Source organism: Tachysurus vachellii, chromosome 1 (assembly GCF_030014155.1).
Source record: "Tachysurus vachellii isolate PV-2020 chromosome 1, HZAU_Pvac_v1, whole genome shotgun sequence".
NCBI lineage: Eukaryota > Metazoa > Chordata > Actinopteri > Siluriformes > Bagridae > Tachysurus > Tachysurus vachellii.
In genome coordinates this window covers 39,851,024-39,868,810 of record NC_083460.1, presented here as the reverse complement: position 1 = coordinate 39,868,810, position 17,787 = coordinate 39,851,024, and the positions used below count along the sequence as shown (strand labels likewise).

The following is a 17,787-nucleotide window of genomic DNA, read 5'->3' as shown; positions in this document are numbered from 1 at the left end:
AGAGCTGGTTTCAAAAGTATTGGCACCCACGTGGTTTCTTTTGAGTGAACAGACACTCAGGGTTTTTAACGGTGCTTCAGATACGGTGTATGAGTGGTCACATTTAAAGTGATTAAATTAAAAATAAATGAATAAAGTGAAGGGAAAGTACTCCGGTTTCCTCCCCCGGTCCAAAGACATGCATGGTAGGTTGATTGGCATCTCTGGAAAATTGTCCGTAGTGTGTGATTGCGTGAGTGAATGAGAGTGTGTGTGTGTGTGTGCCCTGCGATGGATTGGCACTCCGTCCAGGGTGTATCCTGCCTTGATGCCCGATGATGCCTGAGATAGGCACAGGCTCCCCGTGACCCGAGGTAGTTCGGATAAGCGGTAGAAGATGAGTGAGTGAGTGAAGGGAACGTTGCTTTTTAATATTTTTTTTTATAATTTATTTCTTATCTTTATCATTATGAATATCTATTTACAGGGGAAAAACATTTATTTAAAAAAAATCTCACTTGTTCAGATTCATAAACATGTATCTACTGTACAAATACAGAATCTCACTGTAAAAGGAAAACGATATCAAAAGGAAATAAAACACCACACACAATACAAGGCAAAGCAGAAGAATATGAAAAAAAAAGATTGTTCAGTTAAACAAATAAATAAATAGATTTGCGTGAAGGCATTCCAGCCGACGTGGAGCTCAGAGCGAGGGTTTGTCTGCCGTGGCTGGTTGAGAAGACGCTCCGTTCTCTTTCTCCGGCTTGATGGTGATGCTGATGTCGTCTGTGTTCGACGTCATTTGGTGTTGGCTTTTCACTTCAGCCTGAGACTCCTTTCGAGTTTTTTCGCAAATTTCAGTATCCGATCTCTCTTTCTGATCACTTTTGTTCCATCGGCCCACTTTGTTCCTACAGTGATAATGATTTAAAAAGAAATAAAGTGGATTATTACATGCACAAAATCACCCATTTCACCCATTAATGTTGTATTGATTTCAGTAATTAAACCATCACTTACTTTTTGAGGTAACAGACGGCAGCAACGGCGAGCAACAGGAAAGCGAAGACGGTCGTGAGCAAAGCGATCAAGCCAACTAGGACAGCAGACAGCAGCGATAGAGAAGAAATGTGTTACATTTGCACTTACAAATGTTTGTAGACCAAGTAAATTAAAAAAATAAATAAATTATATTAAATACCTGCAGTGGTAGGGCCTGTCTTGCTAAAGGCCTGTGATTCAGGTGAGTCATTTACATGTGAATCGGTCACTAATGACCCGTCCACAGATTCAGGAAAACTAGAGGAAGCTGACTGCAGATCATCCCGTGATGCTGAACGAGTCGTTTTTGCCGGTTTGGGATGAGTTCCAGACGTGTGAGCTGTAGGAGATACGGCGGTGCTCGGATTCTCCTCGGGCGAGTTCAAGTGAGCTTCATAATCTGCAGTGAAATCAATCCATCATCAACAGCCCACCGATTTCCTCTGACATTTTGGGAGGAAATTAGTTTTGGCTGAATTGCCGTTTAAAAGTTTCTCATTTCCTGGAAGAGCTCTGAGCTCTATGCCCTGTTTTACTGTGATGCCAAGAGAGACAGAAGATCGGACAAAAGCTGGGGGGAAAAACGCAGCCAATTGCTGCTTGACAAAAGATACTTGCAGCAGCTATTCCTATAAGTGCACCAGCTATTCCTATTCCTGTAAGACTGCAGTACAAAATTAAGTGCAGTTTAATGATATCTACATATCTAATGTGCCTGATATTTCTCAATTGGATTAATCATGCTGAATAATTGGAGATTTTCGAGCTATTTGTTCATAAACCTTCAACTTGGAACCCAAAATTTAAACATTGTGCCTTATATTTGAATATAAAATCAACATTTTTTTCTTTTTTTTTTTTTGTTTCTTAAAGTGTACAAAGCATTTTGCCATGATTTCAAATCATATGTCATTAATTATCGTGTATATTTAATATCTATATAAATAAGAGAAGCAGTCAAGAGAAAGAATGCCTGCCTTAGAAAGAATTTAGAACTTTCACAGCACCGGGTGTGAATATTTTCGCAATCTTTTCTAATTAGGATTCTATTCTATGAGTCACCTGTTGAGTTGAAACAGTAGACGTCAAACACCGAGCTGACAGGTGCACGCCAGGTAACGAGCCCAAGTTGGCTTTTACCACAGGATTCTTTGGCTTGGATCCTGGGAACAACAGCGACTTGTTCATTGATCCAACCGAACCTTCAGGACAGGAGAAAAGTGCATGAGAGACATGTTTCAGTAAATCAGACATATGAACCGTACTGAGATCATCACAGGTCGTACTTGCATGTCTCGAAGCCCAGAGCGAGAGCTTTCTCCACCTGCGACTTGTCTGCTATGGTCACACCCAGATGCTCACACACGTCTCTCGCTACAGAAGCACTGAAGACGTAGCCTCCGGAGAGCCACGCGTGGAACACGCCGGCCACGCTGCCGTGTTCAGGGTAAACTGTTTGAGAGAACAAAATACACAAGTAAATAAACGGATAGAAAATATTATAATTGGCCCGAGTTTACAATAAGAACAAACTGAAGTCTGACTACTGCTCTCAAACCTCCTCAGACTAAGAACCAACATCCTAAAGGGTTCTTTTGGTAGTGGACAATTTTCTTTTGGGTTATTTAGTTATTTGGGAAATAAAATCTGGAAAACAAAATCTGTTTTTTCCAAAAAAGATGAACTTCTTAAAAAAAAATATGAGTTCTTGGCTTCCTACAATGGTTCTGCTTGAAAAAAGGGGGATAGAGAAACAAAATGAAGGCTCTAGCTTCAACATTTTTGTACACGAATGTCAGAGAACCCGGCGGGCTAAAATTATAAAGGCTTCAACGTAAAATAGATTCAGAGACGTTTCCAAGGAAGCTGGTATTTCAGAGTACTTTATTTATAAAGAGGTTCTACTGGAAACACTCTCCGAAAAGGGAAACCCTCGAACCTCAGAACCTTAAACAGTTCCTTGAGAAAGAGTGAGAAAAGCCAAGACAAACTTTTATGGTTCTAGATTAAATCTTTTTTTTTTTTTTGTCCTTTCTCGATGGTGTAACTCAACAAAGGTTCACACAGAAATTCAGGAACTTTAGGAACATTAATGAAGATGCCGTTAGGGTTCTTGATTAAACTTGATCGATTGATTAATTTTTTTGACCTGTTAGCTTTGGAAGAACTATAAACAGCAACAAAGCCTCGAACATAACCTCCAACACCTCCAACATAAAGGATTTCACTTTCAGAAAGAGTTCCAAAGAGAACCTCTGGGTTCTAGGCAAGATCCTCTCCATCCATGAAAGCCGATGTAAGTTTGTTGGTGTCAATCTTGGAACATTTGTATGTACTGTGAGCTGTGTAATTACAGCACTGCAGTCACACAATTGAAATTCTTAACAGATAAAATTTGTTAGCAAAAAAAAAAACAAAAACAAACAGGACAAAGTACCCTACCTCGGATCTGTGAGACATCGATAAGCAGGGCCGAGGTGACAAACTGAGCCAAGAGCATCAACAGCATCCCAGATTTGGCCATGGATGAGTCCGAGTCCGTGAGTCTGTCCTCTCTGAGTGCTGGGAGACGGGCCGTGTACTGACAAGAACGTGTCCGGGAGTTATAGTGTGCGGGGATCTCCCGTGGGGCAGAAGGGCGGGAGATAGAAGGGGCGGTTATATCACAAATCCCCTGTACAGCATGTCACGGCGAGGCCACAGTGCCAGGGAAGAGGAAACAGAAGGAAATGAGCCTGCATCTGATGAGGTCAGGAGGGATCCCTGGCCGATCAGCGGTGACGATGATGGTCTGATAACTGACCCTTCTGACTGACTGTACCTTTATACATGATCAACTTTTCGGGGAATAACAAGGTGTGTAATGGTACGAGGTAAAAAATTTTAGCACCCCCTAACCACTGTCAGGAGTTGTGGCTTTTTGGGATCGTTTATAGAATAAACAAGTCTTTGAAGCTTTTCCCAGAAGACCTCAGGACTGTTTGTTTAGCTTTTGTACAAAAGATAAATGGAATATTCCCTCATCTTGTTAGTGTAATCTCTCGTTCTCTCTCTCTCTCTCTCTCTCTCCATGGTATCCGTAACATATACTATAGAATTATATATATATATTTACAGTACAGTACAGTATTTCCCTTTACAAAGAAAAGCACAAAATCTGTTTGCGGCAAAGTCGTATCTAGGAAATTTGAGGGCGGTTACTGAACTTCAGTATTAATGACTAACTGGTCCCTGTAGAGAAGGAATTACTTCTTTTATGCTTTGGTGAAAAAAAATTAGTTGTAAAATGAAAAGTAACTGGAAAACCTTGTTGTTGCTGAAAACAGGGATGTAGGAAAATTCCTCATACAGGAAAAACTAGTGAGTAAAGCGTCATGTGGTTTGTCTGTCTCATCACAAACATCAAAGTAGCAGCCAAAATTTAAACACTAGCGAATTAAATAATTAACTAATTAAGCAACACACCGATCAAAGTGAATGTCGGTTGTTTGCTAATGGCATTTTATAACCAAAAACGACTTATCTGTACCAGCTACGTTCATTACAGCATGTTATGCTCTTATTAGAGGCAGTAACGATCTCTGCGATTGTTTTTCATGCTTCGTTTTTCTTCGTAAAGATTTTGTACAAATTTCCCGAAAGCTTGAACAAGATGAAAGCTGGTGGCTGAAGAAACCTCGGACCACACACGCATTATTATTGCTTCAGGGAATCCTTCGAGTCAGTTTGAAGCTTTAAAGATAATTTACATTGAAATATGATGATCAGATATCGTGGCTTTGTGAGAATATGAAAAGCGCTATAAGTGACAAGTGACAAATCTGAACGATTCGCTAAAACGATTCCTCGGACCAATCCTACGTAGTGTACTTCTTACGTACGCTTAGATCTCGTTTTGCTGTATTATACACAAAAATGAAAGGCGAATTTATCCCATCATAAACATACAGTCTTTCAGTAAATGTGTTTAAAGTATAAATAATCCAAATCATTCAAGATGTTCATCCAAGAATCGCCACATCAGCTCATCACACACATCTGCCCTTAGACTTCTATTATGTAAGCAGTTTTGGAGCAAATGTTTTTTCCTCAGTAGAGTACCAAAGGTCCTTACACACACACACACACCAGATATGGTGGACAAAGATTAGGTTAAAAAAAAGAAGTTTTCTTTAACAAGTAAATGTTCTTCACACTTCCTGTGATCCTTCACTGACATACTGCCTCCTTCCAACAAAATAAACACACACACACACACACACACAAACACACACTCCGTCATTTCACTGATGGGGAAATGACGCAGGAACACAGGATGAATAACCGAATAAGCGTCAGCGAGTCAGCAGCTTTTCTATTGGGAATAATTTGTGCACTCTTCTTCCATGCTGACGTTTGCTTAACATCACCTTATCATAGCAACACTACAAAAACTGTAACACAAAACAATACAAGTTATCCGTGCAGAATTTGGGTTCCTGAATCAGTTATACAGTTTAACTGTTACAGTAATCACAGGTTTATTTATATTAACATGCTCCTGCGAATACGTTCTCATTTCTATAGTAACAGGGACTTGTATAATGGACGAGCGAGGTCATATTAAATGAATAAGAAACAGATTTTAACGTACGTTGACGAGCAGTCGATTCTCTTCCATAGGCAAGTCTTCATGACAGAAGTTATCTATTTATGGCATTTAGCAGACGCCTTCATCCAGACTGACATTTTTATATTATTTTATGCAACTGAGCAACTGAGGGTTAAGGGCCTTGCTCAGGGGCCCATTGGCGGCAGCTTGGTGAACCTGGGATTCATTACGAATACACCAACAGAGAGACAGAGAGTCTCTCAAAATCAAGCTCAAAATCAAGTCGTGTGATGTCATCACAACACATTCATCCCCAGTCCTCTTCCATTCACACGTGTGGAACTGGAGCCCAGCTCTCACAGAAAGTCAGTACACATGGTAGGAGTTTAAAAGAAGGATCCTGTGCTTGGAATTACACCAATTTAAGTTTTCTGGCTGCAAAAATACTCAAACTGAATGAATGCCATTCTGGATTAAGGTGTCTGAGAGAGAGAAAGAGAGAATAAAAGAGTCCGGTGAAGGAACCATTGTTGCTAACTACTATAACGCATGTGAGCAATAAGACTTCTTTTATTTGTTCCATGACTGTACAATGCTCCTATAAATGGATAAAAATGGATGTGTGTTTTGATTAATAAATAAGTCTTTATGATCATCAGATTGCTGTGGTATAATATGGCTGTTAATGGAAAATAATTCGTTTGGGGACGGCAACAGTAAATCCGATTCATCACATCATCCCATTGTTGATTTTTTTTTTTTTCCTAGAACGGCATCGGAGCAACGCTGACATGAGATTATAACCATCTGAGGTTTGGTCATCATGACAGTTGCTCGGTTTACCGAACTAGAAAATGAAGGACGAGGTCAACACTTTACATCTAACAGTGTCTGGGTTAATTGAGCTGTAATCATTTGAAATTAAATAAAAAAGAAAGAAAAGAAATAAATGAGTGGAAAAAAGATCGCCATGTACTGCATTTCATGACCCTGTGTGAAACCTTTTTGAAGGCCCCTTTATTAAAAGGAGTGCAGTGGCACAAACCATTAACACGCGTGAAAATTAATTAATGATCTAAAACGATGACAAACCTCTGGTGCTAGGAAACGAACAAAGTAAATGTTCTTTTTTTTTTTGAAAACTTGTTACACTAACACAACGGTCTCCAAGGACACGATCTGAACCACATCGTCAGTGGTGATTTTTACGATTTCTAAAAGGTAAAAAAAAAAAAAAAAAAAAAGTGTGTGGCACAAATATTGCACGCAAAAGCTACCTCGGAATGCCAGCTCAGACAGACAACATAGACATCAGTAATGAATTTTCAAAACCCATCCCAATAATTAAAGCACTTAAACGGTGCACTTAATTTCTTCACGAAGACACATCTCACAAACCTGAGAACAGTAAAATGAGTGCTGATGGAATCTCAATCGCGTTAAATGTGCCATTGTCTCATATCATTACATATCAAACTATATAGATATAAATCTTACAAGGGATTCTGACAACAGCTTTTTTTTTTTTTTTTAAAAGCTTTAAATTATTTGTCTCCTCGTGAAATCAAGTTCCCAAAGTTCAAGTCAAGCTCAACTCCTCAGACGGTTTCTGAATGTAACAGGTTTGGTGTTACTCTGGACTCGGATTCTTCGATCCCACACGCAGTCCTAAAAACTTTTTTCCCGGAACGTTGGGCTTTTCTGCCGTCGTGTCATCGTGATCGGCGTAGATGCTGCTGAAGAAGCTTATGATGTTGACTAAAAGAAACACTACTAAGAACAAAGTAAGAACGATCCATAGAGTCCGGTTCCTCCTGAAGATCTTGGGACATGTCTGTTCGAGGAATTCCAGAACTCGCTCAAACCTGGAAAACGAAAGTGTTTAAATTAGTACTGATGGTCAAAATATACATTTCATTTCTAGTTTTTCTAGCAGCAGCTGCTGGACATGAGAAAGCTGCATGAAAACTTTATGATGATACGATTTAAATCTATTTTGTTTTGTAATCACAGTGTTGTTTAATTCTCAACTCTAATTGGTCAGAAGGATTTTTTTTTCTAAACATCAAGAGTACTTCCAGGTTAATATCAAGTTTATTTACTGTACTTGATCTAATATGGGGGGCATGGTGGCTTAGTGGTTAGCACGTTCGCCTCGCACCTCCAGGGTTGGGGGTTCGATTCCCGCCTCCGCCTTGTGTGTGTGGAGTTTGCATGTTCTCCCCATGCCTCGGGGGTTTCCTCCGGGTACTCCGGTTTCCTCCCCCGGTCCAAAGACATGCATGGCAGGTTGATTGGCATCTCTGGAAAATTGTCCGTAGTGTGTGATTGCGTGAGTGAATGAGAGTGTGTGTGTGTGTGCCCTGCGATGGGTTGGCACTCCGTCCAAGGTGTATCCTATCTTGATGCCCGATGACGCCCGAGATAGGCACAGGCTCCCCGTGACCCGAGGTAGTTCGGATAAGTGGTAGAAAATGAGTGAGTGAGTGATCTAATATGGTATGGTTTATACAGTAACAGCTCATTCTGAGAGATTTGATATTGTGATGATTTCTGTTACAAGATACAACATTTATAGAAGGAGGATCCAGTGGGGGTGGGAAGGCAGGTAACATGGCATGGTGTTCATTAATCCATTCAAAATTGTAAACACAAACCAAATAACTGTGGTATAATAGGAATAAAACACTTTATGCGTTATCGACATTCTCTACGAGTGATCTATTTAAACCGAATCAGAACTTCTTATTACCTGCTTGGCTTTTTTTCCTCTACCAGCTCTTCTTCAGTTACCTCTTCTAGCTCCATCTCTTTTTCTTCCACCTTTTCTTCTTCCTCCTTCATTTCCTGAAGCTCTTTAAGTCTTTTCAGTCCTTCCTGATACCTACAAATGTATATGTGTACTATTTAAGATTCACATGCCCATATGTAGATTGCTGGATAGAATGTATACATAATTCTGAACTTGTTTGTATGTGTCTGGGATGCTGGCAATGGGCGAGTTGTTTTGGTGCTCAGCCATGACACATTGTAGGAAAGTAAGGAAACATGATGACCTAATTTCTAGAAGAAATATATAGAAATATGTAGAGTTGTAAAAGAGAAGACACTATTAATGATCAGCTTTATTGATTCAAGCTGTATTATGAAGATCTGCAACTCATGGTCTGAACCAAACCAGTCGTTATCTGAAGACACACTAGATGCACTCCAGTTTTAGTTCACCAAGGTGGAGTTTGAGCCGATAAGAATACAACACATCTTGGCAGGGTACTCTGTTTGAGCCACAACTGCCCCCACAATTTGATGCAGATTTACTCATTAACCGACACAAAGTTCGGGCTCTGGGTTGTTAAAGGATAGGGTTCAAGCCCTTGCATCACCAAACTGTCACTGTTGTGCCTTTGAGGAATTCCCTCTAACCCTATCGTCTACAGGGGTGTCGTTTAATAGCTGACCCTGTGCTTTAATTGCATATTCTAATAAGCAGGCATATCACTGTGCTGTAATATGTATGGGACAAATAAAAGCTTTTGCCTATTCATCCATCTACTGACCTAATTCTAAATTTAAGTTTATACAATGTTACATATGTCAAAATCTACACTAACATCTTACAGCCCTCAAATATATAAAGAATAAGGGCCTTTTTACGTATGTGGCTTGAACAACCACATTCATTTACACCTGTCCAGTTTCATCTGAAATGCGTCCCAGACCACCTCCTGAAGTGGTTTGAACCATCGGATTTATAGCCATCTTGAAAACGTTTCGGAGGGCATTTAGACCTGGTCTTTTTACGTTTGGATAGCTATCGGATAGCACAGAAAACGCATAAAGTGACCAGGTGTAAAAACCCCCTAAGAGTCACAACTGACTGTCTCTTTGAATTAAGAGTCATCTAGTCATGAACTTACATGCCATTGGAAGTTCACTAGCTTTACATTAACTATGCCTAACCTCAACCTCCAAAAACATGATAATGGGTTTGGACCTCAGGATTGGTGAGCCAGCCAGGAGTTGCATTCCAGATCTCAAGAGAAAAGCTGAAATATGTGAACTAACAATAATTCCTCGCTCAAGCAAGCTACATGTAATATGGAGTTGAGCAAGTCCATGAGGCATGGTTTAGATTGGCCTTTCAGATAGATTATTGCAAACTACTTTGGCCTGATCTTTACAAATTTTAACATTTTTGTACGTACATGGCACAATAGAACAGATAAATAGATCAGACCAATAAATCCAGTTGGTTCATTAAAAGCAAACTAAATAAAATTCTATATCTGTAAGCTTTCTAGAACCTTTTTGCTAATGTGTCTTTGTGGAATCTAAGACAGTGTGGTGATACCCTTTATTGTAGGCTTCCTCCTCGATTTTGGCCTTGATCTCAGCTCTGATCTCTTCCGGGCTACAGGAAGCTTTGGCTGGAGTAGCTGCCTCGCCTTCCTGCTCCAGGAGAACTTTTCCACTGCATTGTTTTCAAATAGGAAAGAGGCATTAGCACTGGAGCTATAAACTTGTTTTTAAGACACAAATTTTACACAGTGTCAGACTGTGTTAAGGTACATCATTGTTTGAACAATGAAGCCTGATATTTAGGCATGAGAGAACTAAAACAAGAGACGTGGCATGATGTGCCTTTTAGTCTCACCTTATTAACAAGAGTGAGCAGTGAGCCAAACACCTGGACTTTGTCAAACACTTCAGCTCAAATGTTTAGTTTAAATCTCAGAATAGCATGTTAAACCTGCTGCTTTTGGGGCCGTCACGGCACATCAAACATTATCCCTGGTTGTTAAATATTTTAGTCCCTATCATGAACTAACCCTATCTTTGATAAGGGCTTCCCCGGGGTAAAACAAACAAACCAAATATCCGGCAGCACCACAAGAGGCCATGATAAAGATCTTGTTTTAAGAGAGCCATAAATGTCCATGAGACTTGATTACATTTCAAGAGATTGACATATTTCTGCTAAATATTTATATTTACAGTAGTTACTCACTTTTCTCCTGCTGCCTGCTGTACTGGGTCTGAACCGGAGTCAGTCTTCATACTGTTTGCCTCGCACTAAACATTAAAATGAGGAACACAAATAAAATTTGGAATCTTCTTTCAAAGGCTTTTGTATCTTGACAAGTTATCTGCAGTTATTTTATATGTGTGTATCAGCCACAGTGATAACGCATCATCCATCAAACACAGAATTAAAAGATACACTGCTGTCAAAGTGATGATCAAAATGAAGCTCACCAGTACAGGAAGTGCACCAGGGCCAGAGCATGGGTTAGGGCCTGCAGGGGTGGCAAGGCTGGCTCCAGGACCTGGAGCGGGGCTCCCTGTGCTTAAAGTCTGACCAGGAACATTCAGGAGATTAAATTTGGGAACCACAGCTACACTGACTCTCCTTCTGGGTACAGCCTTAGAGAATAAAGTAAACACAATTCACTCATGAATACTCACGTAAAATACTCGACTCTTTCTTTGATACATATGAACAGATTCGTTTGAAGACACATTACCTTTCCCATTGTCAAAGACATGGATCTCGCAGTTCGTGGAACACCATCATCTAGTCCAGAAAAGCATGAAACAAACAACTGGGATTCAGAAGGTTCAATTGATTCAGCATTAAAGTCATCACTGTGCCATGAATTACCTCCAGTTTCCATTGAGCTCCCATAACATCGGTTCAAGTTCTGGTTTGCTAGCTTCTTAAACTCCATCAGCTCTGCGTGGTCCTTCTCGTAGGTTCTCTTCAGGTTCTCAACATATTGCAACATCACCTCCGTGGCCTTGCTCATCCGTTTCTCCTGCAACGGTGAAACACCATATCATTAACACACAAAATACTCACTAAACCCTGGATCATTATTTTAACAAATTGCAAAATATAAATGATCCAGTAGGGCTGGATGTTTTTACTAGTGCTCTGAAAAATAATTCAAAGAATATTATGCCTCAAATTTAAAATTTGTATGTGTTATAATATATTGTATTGAAAGGGAATTCGCACACTATGCTGACCCCCTATCCCCACCACATGTACACACCAATAAGATTTTTTGTTTTATCATGAGATCATTACGTAGTTTTGCCTTCTTTGAGTCTAAACTAACAGAAGTATAAAGTTAGTTAATGGAGTGAAGGACATTCACAGACACCCTGAAGGTTTGCAGAGTCTAACATTAACAGCGTTGCCACTGGTAACAGGCGACCAAGCACTTCACAGTGCTTCCCCATTCACAAAGTTTACTTTGGCTCAAACATTAGCCTTAAGGACAAGCATAACATTGAGCTCAATCTTTCACAAACGTATCTTATCTGCTGGGAAATGGCACATTCCTGTTCCTGGTCAGGCCACTCAAACAAAAAAAAAAGGACATTAGGAGTTTTTTTATTTGCTGACTTCTTCCAGCATAGAGTGGCCAGTCATACCTGTCGCACTGCCCCTACCATCTCTGCCCTGCTGGACAGACGGTTGGTGAGGCGATGTAGCACAGCTACAGTCTCAATGAGACACTGGTAGAACTCCCTCTGCTCTGCGTTCTGCCATAAGGATGTGGTGCTCTGCAATACAAACAAAAACAAAAAATGAGGCATGTGAACTTGTCTCTCTGTCTTGCAGAGAGCTCAACATTACTGCTTTTGCTGCAACAATGATATGATGCTCCACAACTTTACTATCTCTGATGGGTTCTCTTCTCACAGGTCCAACAATGGAGTTCTTATCATCCAACCCAAACCAAATTATTTACATTGCAAATGATTGAGTCACACAGGGGAATGACAGTTTTGATATTGTCCACAACCTATTTGAGTAAAGCCAGACAATGTCACTGTGCATGTTGCAGCTTTTGTAATAGCTGACCACAAGATTTTACTAGACCCATTCCAGTACTCTGTTGGCCTTTATGGTTCATTCCTACACTGGTTTAGGTTTATTCTAAAATGTGCTGCTCATCCTATGCAGCACCAGGGACTCTGAAAATGTCTAAGGAATATGAAGTCTCTTTCCCAAAGTTCTTCTACTGTATGTGTACCTGAGTAAATCTAAAATCCCATTGTAAAAGGGCAAGATGGATTTGGGTTTGACCCAACCCCCGGGAAGAAAAATTAAGAACTTAAAATGAAGCACTCTGACAAGAACATAAAGGGAAAAGACAACATTTGCTTCAAGTGAAAAAAGCACTTTCACCAAAATTTCTTGGAAATAATTTTTCTCTGTACAATTTGAGTGCCTTGGAACCAGGGGCGGTTCTAGACCTTTTTTAGGGTGTCTTCAGCCCCCTGTCTGTCATCTCAGCCACCCTAAAACTATAAGTATATTTTTTACTTTCATAAATAAACAATAAAAATTACGTTAAAATGCAGGACATGTCGTGGATGGGAAAGAAAATTATTTATCAGTTTGATCCAAGAGCGATTTTTTTACTTTGCTTTTACGCGCGTGCGTTGTAGTCTTTCAAAAGTGCGTTATTTGAACGGAGAAGCACAGGTACGCGCAGCGTGCACGCGCAGTCAGAGCTGGATGCGTTTATCTATAATGTTAATCGCCGCAAAGACGGCAACCAAAAGCAGTGAAATTTCATTATTCTTATTACCAGAATTGTCATATAATATATAATATAAAACTCTTCTTGTAGATGGTTTACTACGCTGCGTCCAAAACCACCGCCTAAGCACTACTTCGCCTAATTATTGGATGGAAGTTAGCGGTTTCGGACGCAGCTGAAAGAAGCGCGACCCCCCCACCCCCACCCCCAGCCCATCCCAAACTTAAAATTCTTCAGATCTACACGATTCACACAAATGACATTTTTTGATTAAAAACGGCGAATTTCGCCCGAAAAGCGACTAGTTTACAGATATGGGAACATAAATCTTTTAGAATTAGACTATTTGAATGTTACACAACAGGGAATAACATTTTAAGGGGCCAAACATCATGTGGTGTGCACCTCAAGGCTCAATTCTGGGTCTGCTATTGTTCAAGCTCCATGAGGAATATGGAGTCTCTTTCCTACTAAGCTGAACTTTAGGAAATGTTTGTTCTCTTCCAGTTCGTCAGTGTTTCTGGGTAAATTTCAAATCCCATGGGTCCTTCCAAACCCATACAAAGTCTGTGTATTTATTACAACTTTGGAAACAGTTGACCTACTGCAGTAATGCATCAGTGGCTCAGTCCTAGACTGCCTTTGGGTAGTGGGTACTGAGTGGTTTAGATGTGGTCTACTAATCAGAAGTTTCAAATCCCAGCAATGGCAAGCCGTCACTGCTGGACCCGTTTTTGCTTGTTTGTATAAATGAGAGAAATAATGAATATCACTAGACCGACCTTAAGTGAGCTTTTGAACTCTTCCAGTTCTTTTTCAGCGTTCTCCTCCGTAAGGTTGCGTTCCCTCTCGGCCTGCTTCAGTCTCGTCTCCAGAGTGTAGTTGTCATTGCGGAATGCTAGAGACAGCTGCACAAAGGCATTCTGCAGGGAGAGGATGCATCATGCGTCATTTGTCAGCTGGACAAAGAAGGATAACATGCACAAAAACCAGGAAACCTAGAGGCTCTAATGGAAACCAATATACAATGTGACCATCATAAACAAGGTCAATCACAGATAGCAGTGGATTGAATACCTTACAAGGAGGCCAACAAAAAGAACATATTGGCATCTGATGAACCCAGAATGCCTATAAACCTTGCAGGAGAATAACAGTGATCCCCATCTGTTATGCCCTTTAGTATCTCACACATTAAGTATAAGATCAAAGCAGCGAAGCAACTCGAGATGCCGAAATGTCCTTAAAGCCTCTCGGTTTTAAGGTCACGATCAAAGCAAGGGGCAGCAAATAGCTGAACATGAATGCCAGGAATGGAAAAGCTACTGAAAACAGAATAGCAGGTCATGACCTTGACCAGCTTGCTAGCGTCATCCTGGGAGCAGCTCACATCCAGGCATCAAGGCATGTTTGTGCGTCCACATAAGGGACAGGAAACAACCAAGGCCTTTCAAACTGGCTCATCCTCACCTGGTCTTGAGCATGCCATGGATATTTACATACGTTAGTACTTTCAAAACACTTCCAGGGACACTTTGTACCGTTACTAAAACGGCCGCTACGACATCTATGACTCACTGCTGTGTAATAAAAAGTTATCTTTCCAATCATTCTCATAATCCCACCTTTAACTGGGTTTTATTTTATTAACTCTCTCTGGTGGGTCAAGCTTTCCTTCCTTAAAACTCAAACACACTGCAAAGCTCCAGGAGTTTAGGTAAACAATAAATGGAGCTGAGCTTCAGGACAAGAACATGATAATACTCTCTAGTACAGACTTAGAGACAAAGAGAGTCTATGACTTTTCCTGATGTTGCATGATACTACAACTGAAAAGGTTTAATAACTCAAACAAGTTGTCGCTTAATAACAGCTTGAACTGTAGGTGGACATTTCAGGAATACAAAGCTCTATGTTAATTAGAATATATACATTTAATTAATGATTAATTCCATGTAAAAGAAGTAAGTAAATATTTTCTTATTTCTCATTCTCAATCTCTCATTTATACCTCTACTATTTTTAATAATTATTAACTATTTCCCCTTAAAATTAAACGTCAATTCATTAATTTATTGAATATTACCTTAATAATAATAACATAATTGTATAAGAATTTTATATTGTGTTATTTCAATGTTTGTCAAAATAATTATCATATATCATAAGAATTATAACATTTCCAATATAAATGTTAATATAAAGTAAATAGTATTGCTGAGCAATATTGTTGGCACCCAGAAAAGATTAGAGCTTCTCTAAATCCTGAATCTCTATTTAACCCTTGATGACACTCCCAAATTAAGAAATAAATGCTATGGTTTGTGACGAGATGATGAGACGCTCACCTCGACTTCTTTCTCTGTGAGCGGAGGGGCACTGGAAGAAAAGACATGGACATTATATTGAGGTTTTTTTTTTTTACAGATCCAGGTGGCAAATCTCATATCTATCTAAATAATTCGGTCGTTATAGAATTTCACAGTGTGTGTAAAGCTCACCAGCCTGGTAAGCCTCTGTGTAGTTTGAGCTTGCGCAGCATGATATCTGATATGTTAGGCATGGCATCTGCTTTCTCTTTCAATTCCTCGTCTGCTGTGGACACCTTTGTAGAAGACGAGTGATCTGACAGTAACAAGATATACAGTATTCTAATAAATGCATACTTTTTGTATTGGAAACTTTCTCCGAGACATGCGAGTGCACATAATGACATGCATTGCCATCTTCTGGTGTTAGCATATAACTGCATGTTGTGTACATTTACATAGGAAGAAGAGATTTCTGGGTCTCGGGTCGCACCTTGGTCTTGTTCGGCCGTCTCGTTCAGGTCCGGCAGCTTTGAACTGCAGATGCTCTGGTTCCTCAACAGCTTATGTTCCTGAACAAAGAGAAACAATTTTCTGTCCCCTATAATCTGGCTATATCAAACTATCAAAGAAACAAAGGAAGAAAGTCGTCCTACCACAGTTCTAAAATTCAAAAGGGGACTATTTACATCACCCAGAAGACATGAAACTTCAGACTTACCTCCCGTAGTTTGGACAGTTTCTGGGTGCTCACAGGAGGCTTAGTGGTGTCAGGGTAAGTGAGGCTGTCTTCTCCTTTGGGTCCTCCGTTCCTCATGTTCAGAGAGCCCACTGTATCCCACGAGACAGCCCTCATGAGAGGCGGGAAAGCACCGATGGTCTTGATCTCAGCTGTGCACGGAGCTTGCTGCATGGCTGGCCGAGGGACCGGCTTGGCCACTCCGGTTGCCGGAGACTGGCTCTCTGGTTTCTGGATCGTCGGAACTGGAGTTGTCTTTTTCCCCCTGTCTGTAGAGACACAGATCTCTGCACCATCCTTTGGGGACTTGGGGAGCTCCTCGGCTGGAGTAGACGTGGTGTGACGAGGGGTCAACGTGCCAGAGGACACTTTTCTCTTTTCAGGTGGTTTCCATTCTACAAGCTTCTTCAGCGGCTACACAAAAAAGGAATAAAGGAGGAGTAAGAGACACATTCTGATCCACTAACACTAATGTTTCTTATGCATCATTTTAAATGACACAAAAAGTTTGAAGGCAATTTCAGAATCGTAGATATGACTTGGGTCTTGGAACAGAAAGTTTCTATGTTCAACCCTACGACCTCTAAGTGACAAGAGTTCCACATGTTTGCATATTTAGTATTTGTCAAAATTTCTAACTCAAACGCATTCAGAATTCAAACTTCTGTTCTTTAAAGATTCTGCTCTTTTATTTCAAGCCATGTTTTCAGTCCCATAATTGGACCAGGCGAGGTACAATAAGGAATTTTTGAGCCATCTATAGCCAGTCAAGAAGCTGTCATTTTAAACATATCGTCGCTGTCGGGCGGAAACCTCGTATGTCCAAATTTGGTCAATTTCATATTTTTTCACATATCGATGCTATTGGTCAGTCCCCACGTGGGTCTGTTATTTTTACAAGTTATTAACCAATCTAAAGTCTTGAAAATAGCTTGAGCACAAATCTCATAACTCCATTGGACACTTCAACTGTCCACCTCTTCCTCACTCCGTGGGAGAGCTTCACGGCATATTTCTCCTCAAGAAGAGTCGCAACGAATCAACATGTCTTCTGAGGTAAATGTCTTCAAAACACTGGGCTCAAAGAAAAAAAAAATCTTGACCCCCGCTAGTTCTGGTGCTCGTCTGAGGACAGGAATTTAGCGCAAGACAATCCACTGCAAAGCGGACTAAACCCTGTGCACTGCAGAAAAGGTACGCGTTTTTTTAATTTCCTGAAAAGTAACGGTTTTGGAGATACGAGGATTCCGCCTGACAGTGACGATATATAGCTAAAGCAGTACACAGTGAAATGAAACAGGACCATGGTGCTACATAAAAAAACCCCACAAAGATACATAAAACATAGAGCTAAGGACTGAAAGTAAGTTGTCCAAGCCACATAAAGTGCAAACTGTGCAAGACAAGAGACAATACAAAACACTAAAAGATGTGCTGACCAGTGTGCATTCTGTACAAAACATTGTGCGAAAAGTGTAGCTACTCTCTGGTCCAATGAGTTGCTTTCAGCTACTGTTCGTTTCTTTCTATTGCTTCCTTGACACCATGTTTTTTTTTTGGGCT

General features: G+C 40.3%; 2 protein-coding genes across 2 annotated transcripts in view; both read right to left on the bottom strand.

Moving 5' to 3' along the window:
• Positions 1–400: 400 nt before the first annotated feature.
• On the bottom strand, positions 401–3,842 carry lyve1a (lymphatic vessel endothelial hyaluronic receptor 1a). The gene is made up of 6 exons (XM_060863797.1): positions 3,469–3,842; positions 2,313–2,478; positions 2,089–2,228; positions 1,187–1,426; positions 1,006–1,081; positions 401–896 (listed from the first exon to the last, which is right to left on the bottom strand). Exons 1-6 carry the CDS (start codon positions 3,548–3,550, stop codon positions 689–691), a joined length of 912 nt encoding a protein of 303 aa, XP_060719780.1. The 5' UTR covers positions 3,551–3,842; the 3' UTR covers positions 401–688.
• A 2,755-nt stretch (positions 3,843–6,597) lies between these two features.
• Positions 6,598–17,787, bottom strand: part of mrvi1 (murine retrovirus integration site 1 homolog) — a 31,772-nt gene continuing 20,582 nt past the window's right edge. Inside the window, exons 17-29 of the mRNA XM_060858304.1 lie at positions 16,207–16,638; positions 15,979–16,057; positions 15,678–15,801; positions 15,525–15,555; positions 13,959–14,099; positions 12,059–12,190; positions 11,280–11,433; positions 11,143–11,192; positions 10,874–11,041; positions 10,626–10,690; positions 9,969–10,088; positions 8,370–8,501; positions 6,598–7,482 (exon numbers count right to left, since the gene is read on the bottom strand). Coding sequence (XP_060714287.1) covers positions 7,248–7,482; positions 8,370–8,501; positions 9,969–10,088; positions 10,626–10,690; positions 10,874–11,041; positions 11,143–11,192; positions 11,280–11,433; positions 12,059–12,190; positions 13,959–14,099; positions 15,525–15,555; positions 15,678–15,801; positions 15,979–16,057; positions 16,207–16,638 — 1,863 coding nt within the window. The 3' untranslated portion in view covers positions 6,598–7,247. The remainder of the gene's footprint in view (positions 7,483–8,369; positions 8,502–9,968; positions 10,089–10,625; positions 10,691–10,873; positions 11,042–11,142; positions 11,193–11,279; positions 11,434–12,058; positions 12,191–13,958; positions 14,100–15,524; positions 15,556–15,677; positions 15,802–15,978; positions 16,058–16,206; positions 16,639–17,787) is intronic.

Bases quoted from the DNA above. Each gene is read 5' to 3' on its own strand.
- lyve1a (XM_060863797.1), bottom strand. From the start codon at position 3,550: ATGGCCAAATCTGGGATGCTGTTGATGCTCTTGGCTCAGTTTGTCACC. The intron at 2,479-3,468 runs GTAGGGTACTTT...TCTCTCAAACAG, and splicing joins CGATGTCTCACAGATCCGAG to TTTACCCTGAACACGGCAGC. The intron at 897-1,005 runs GTAAGTGATGGT...TTATCACTGTAG, and splicing joins GCCGTCTGTTACCTCAAAAA to GAACAAAGTGGGCCGATGGA.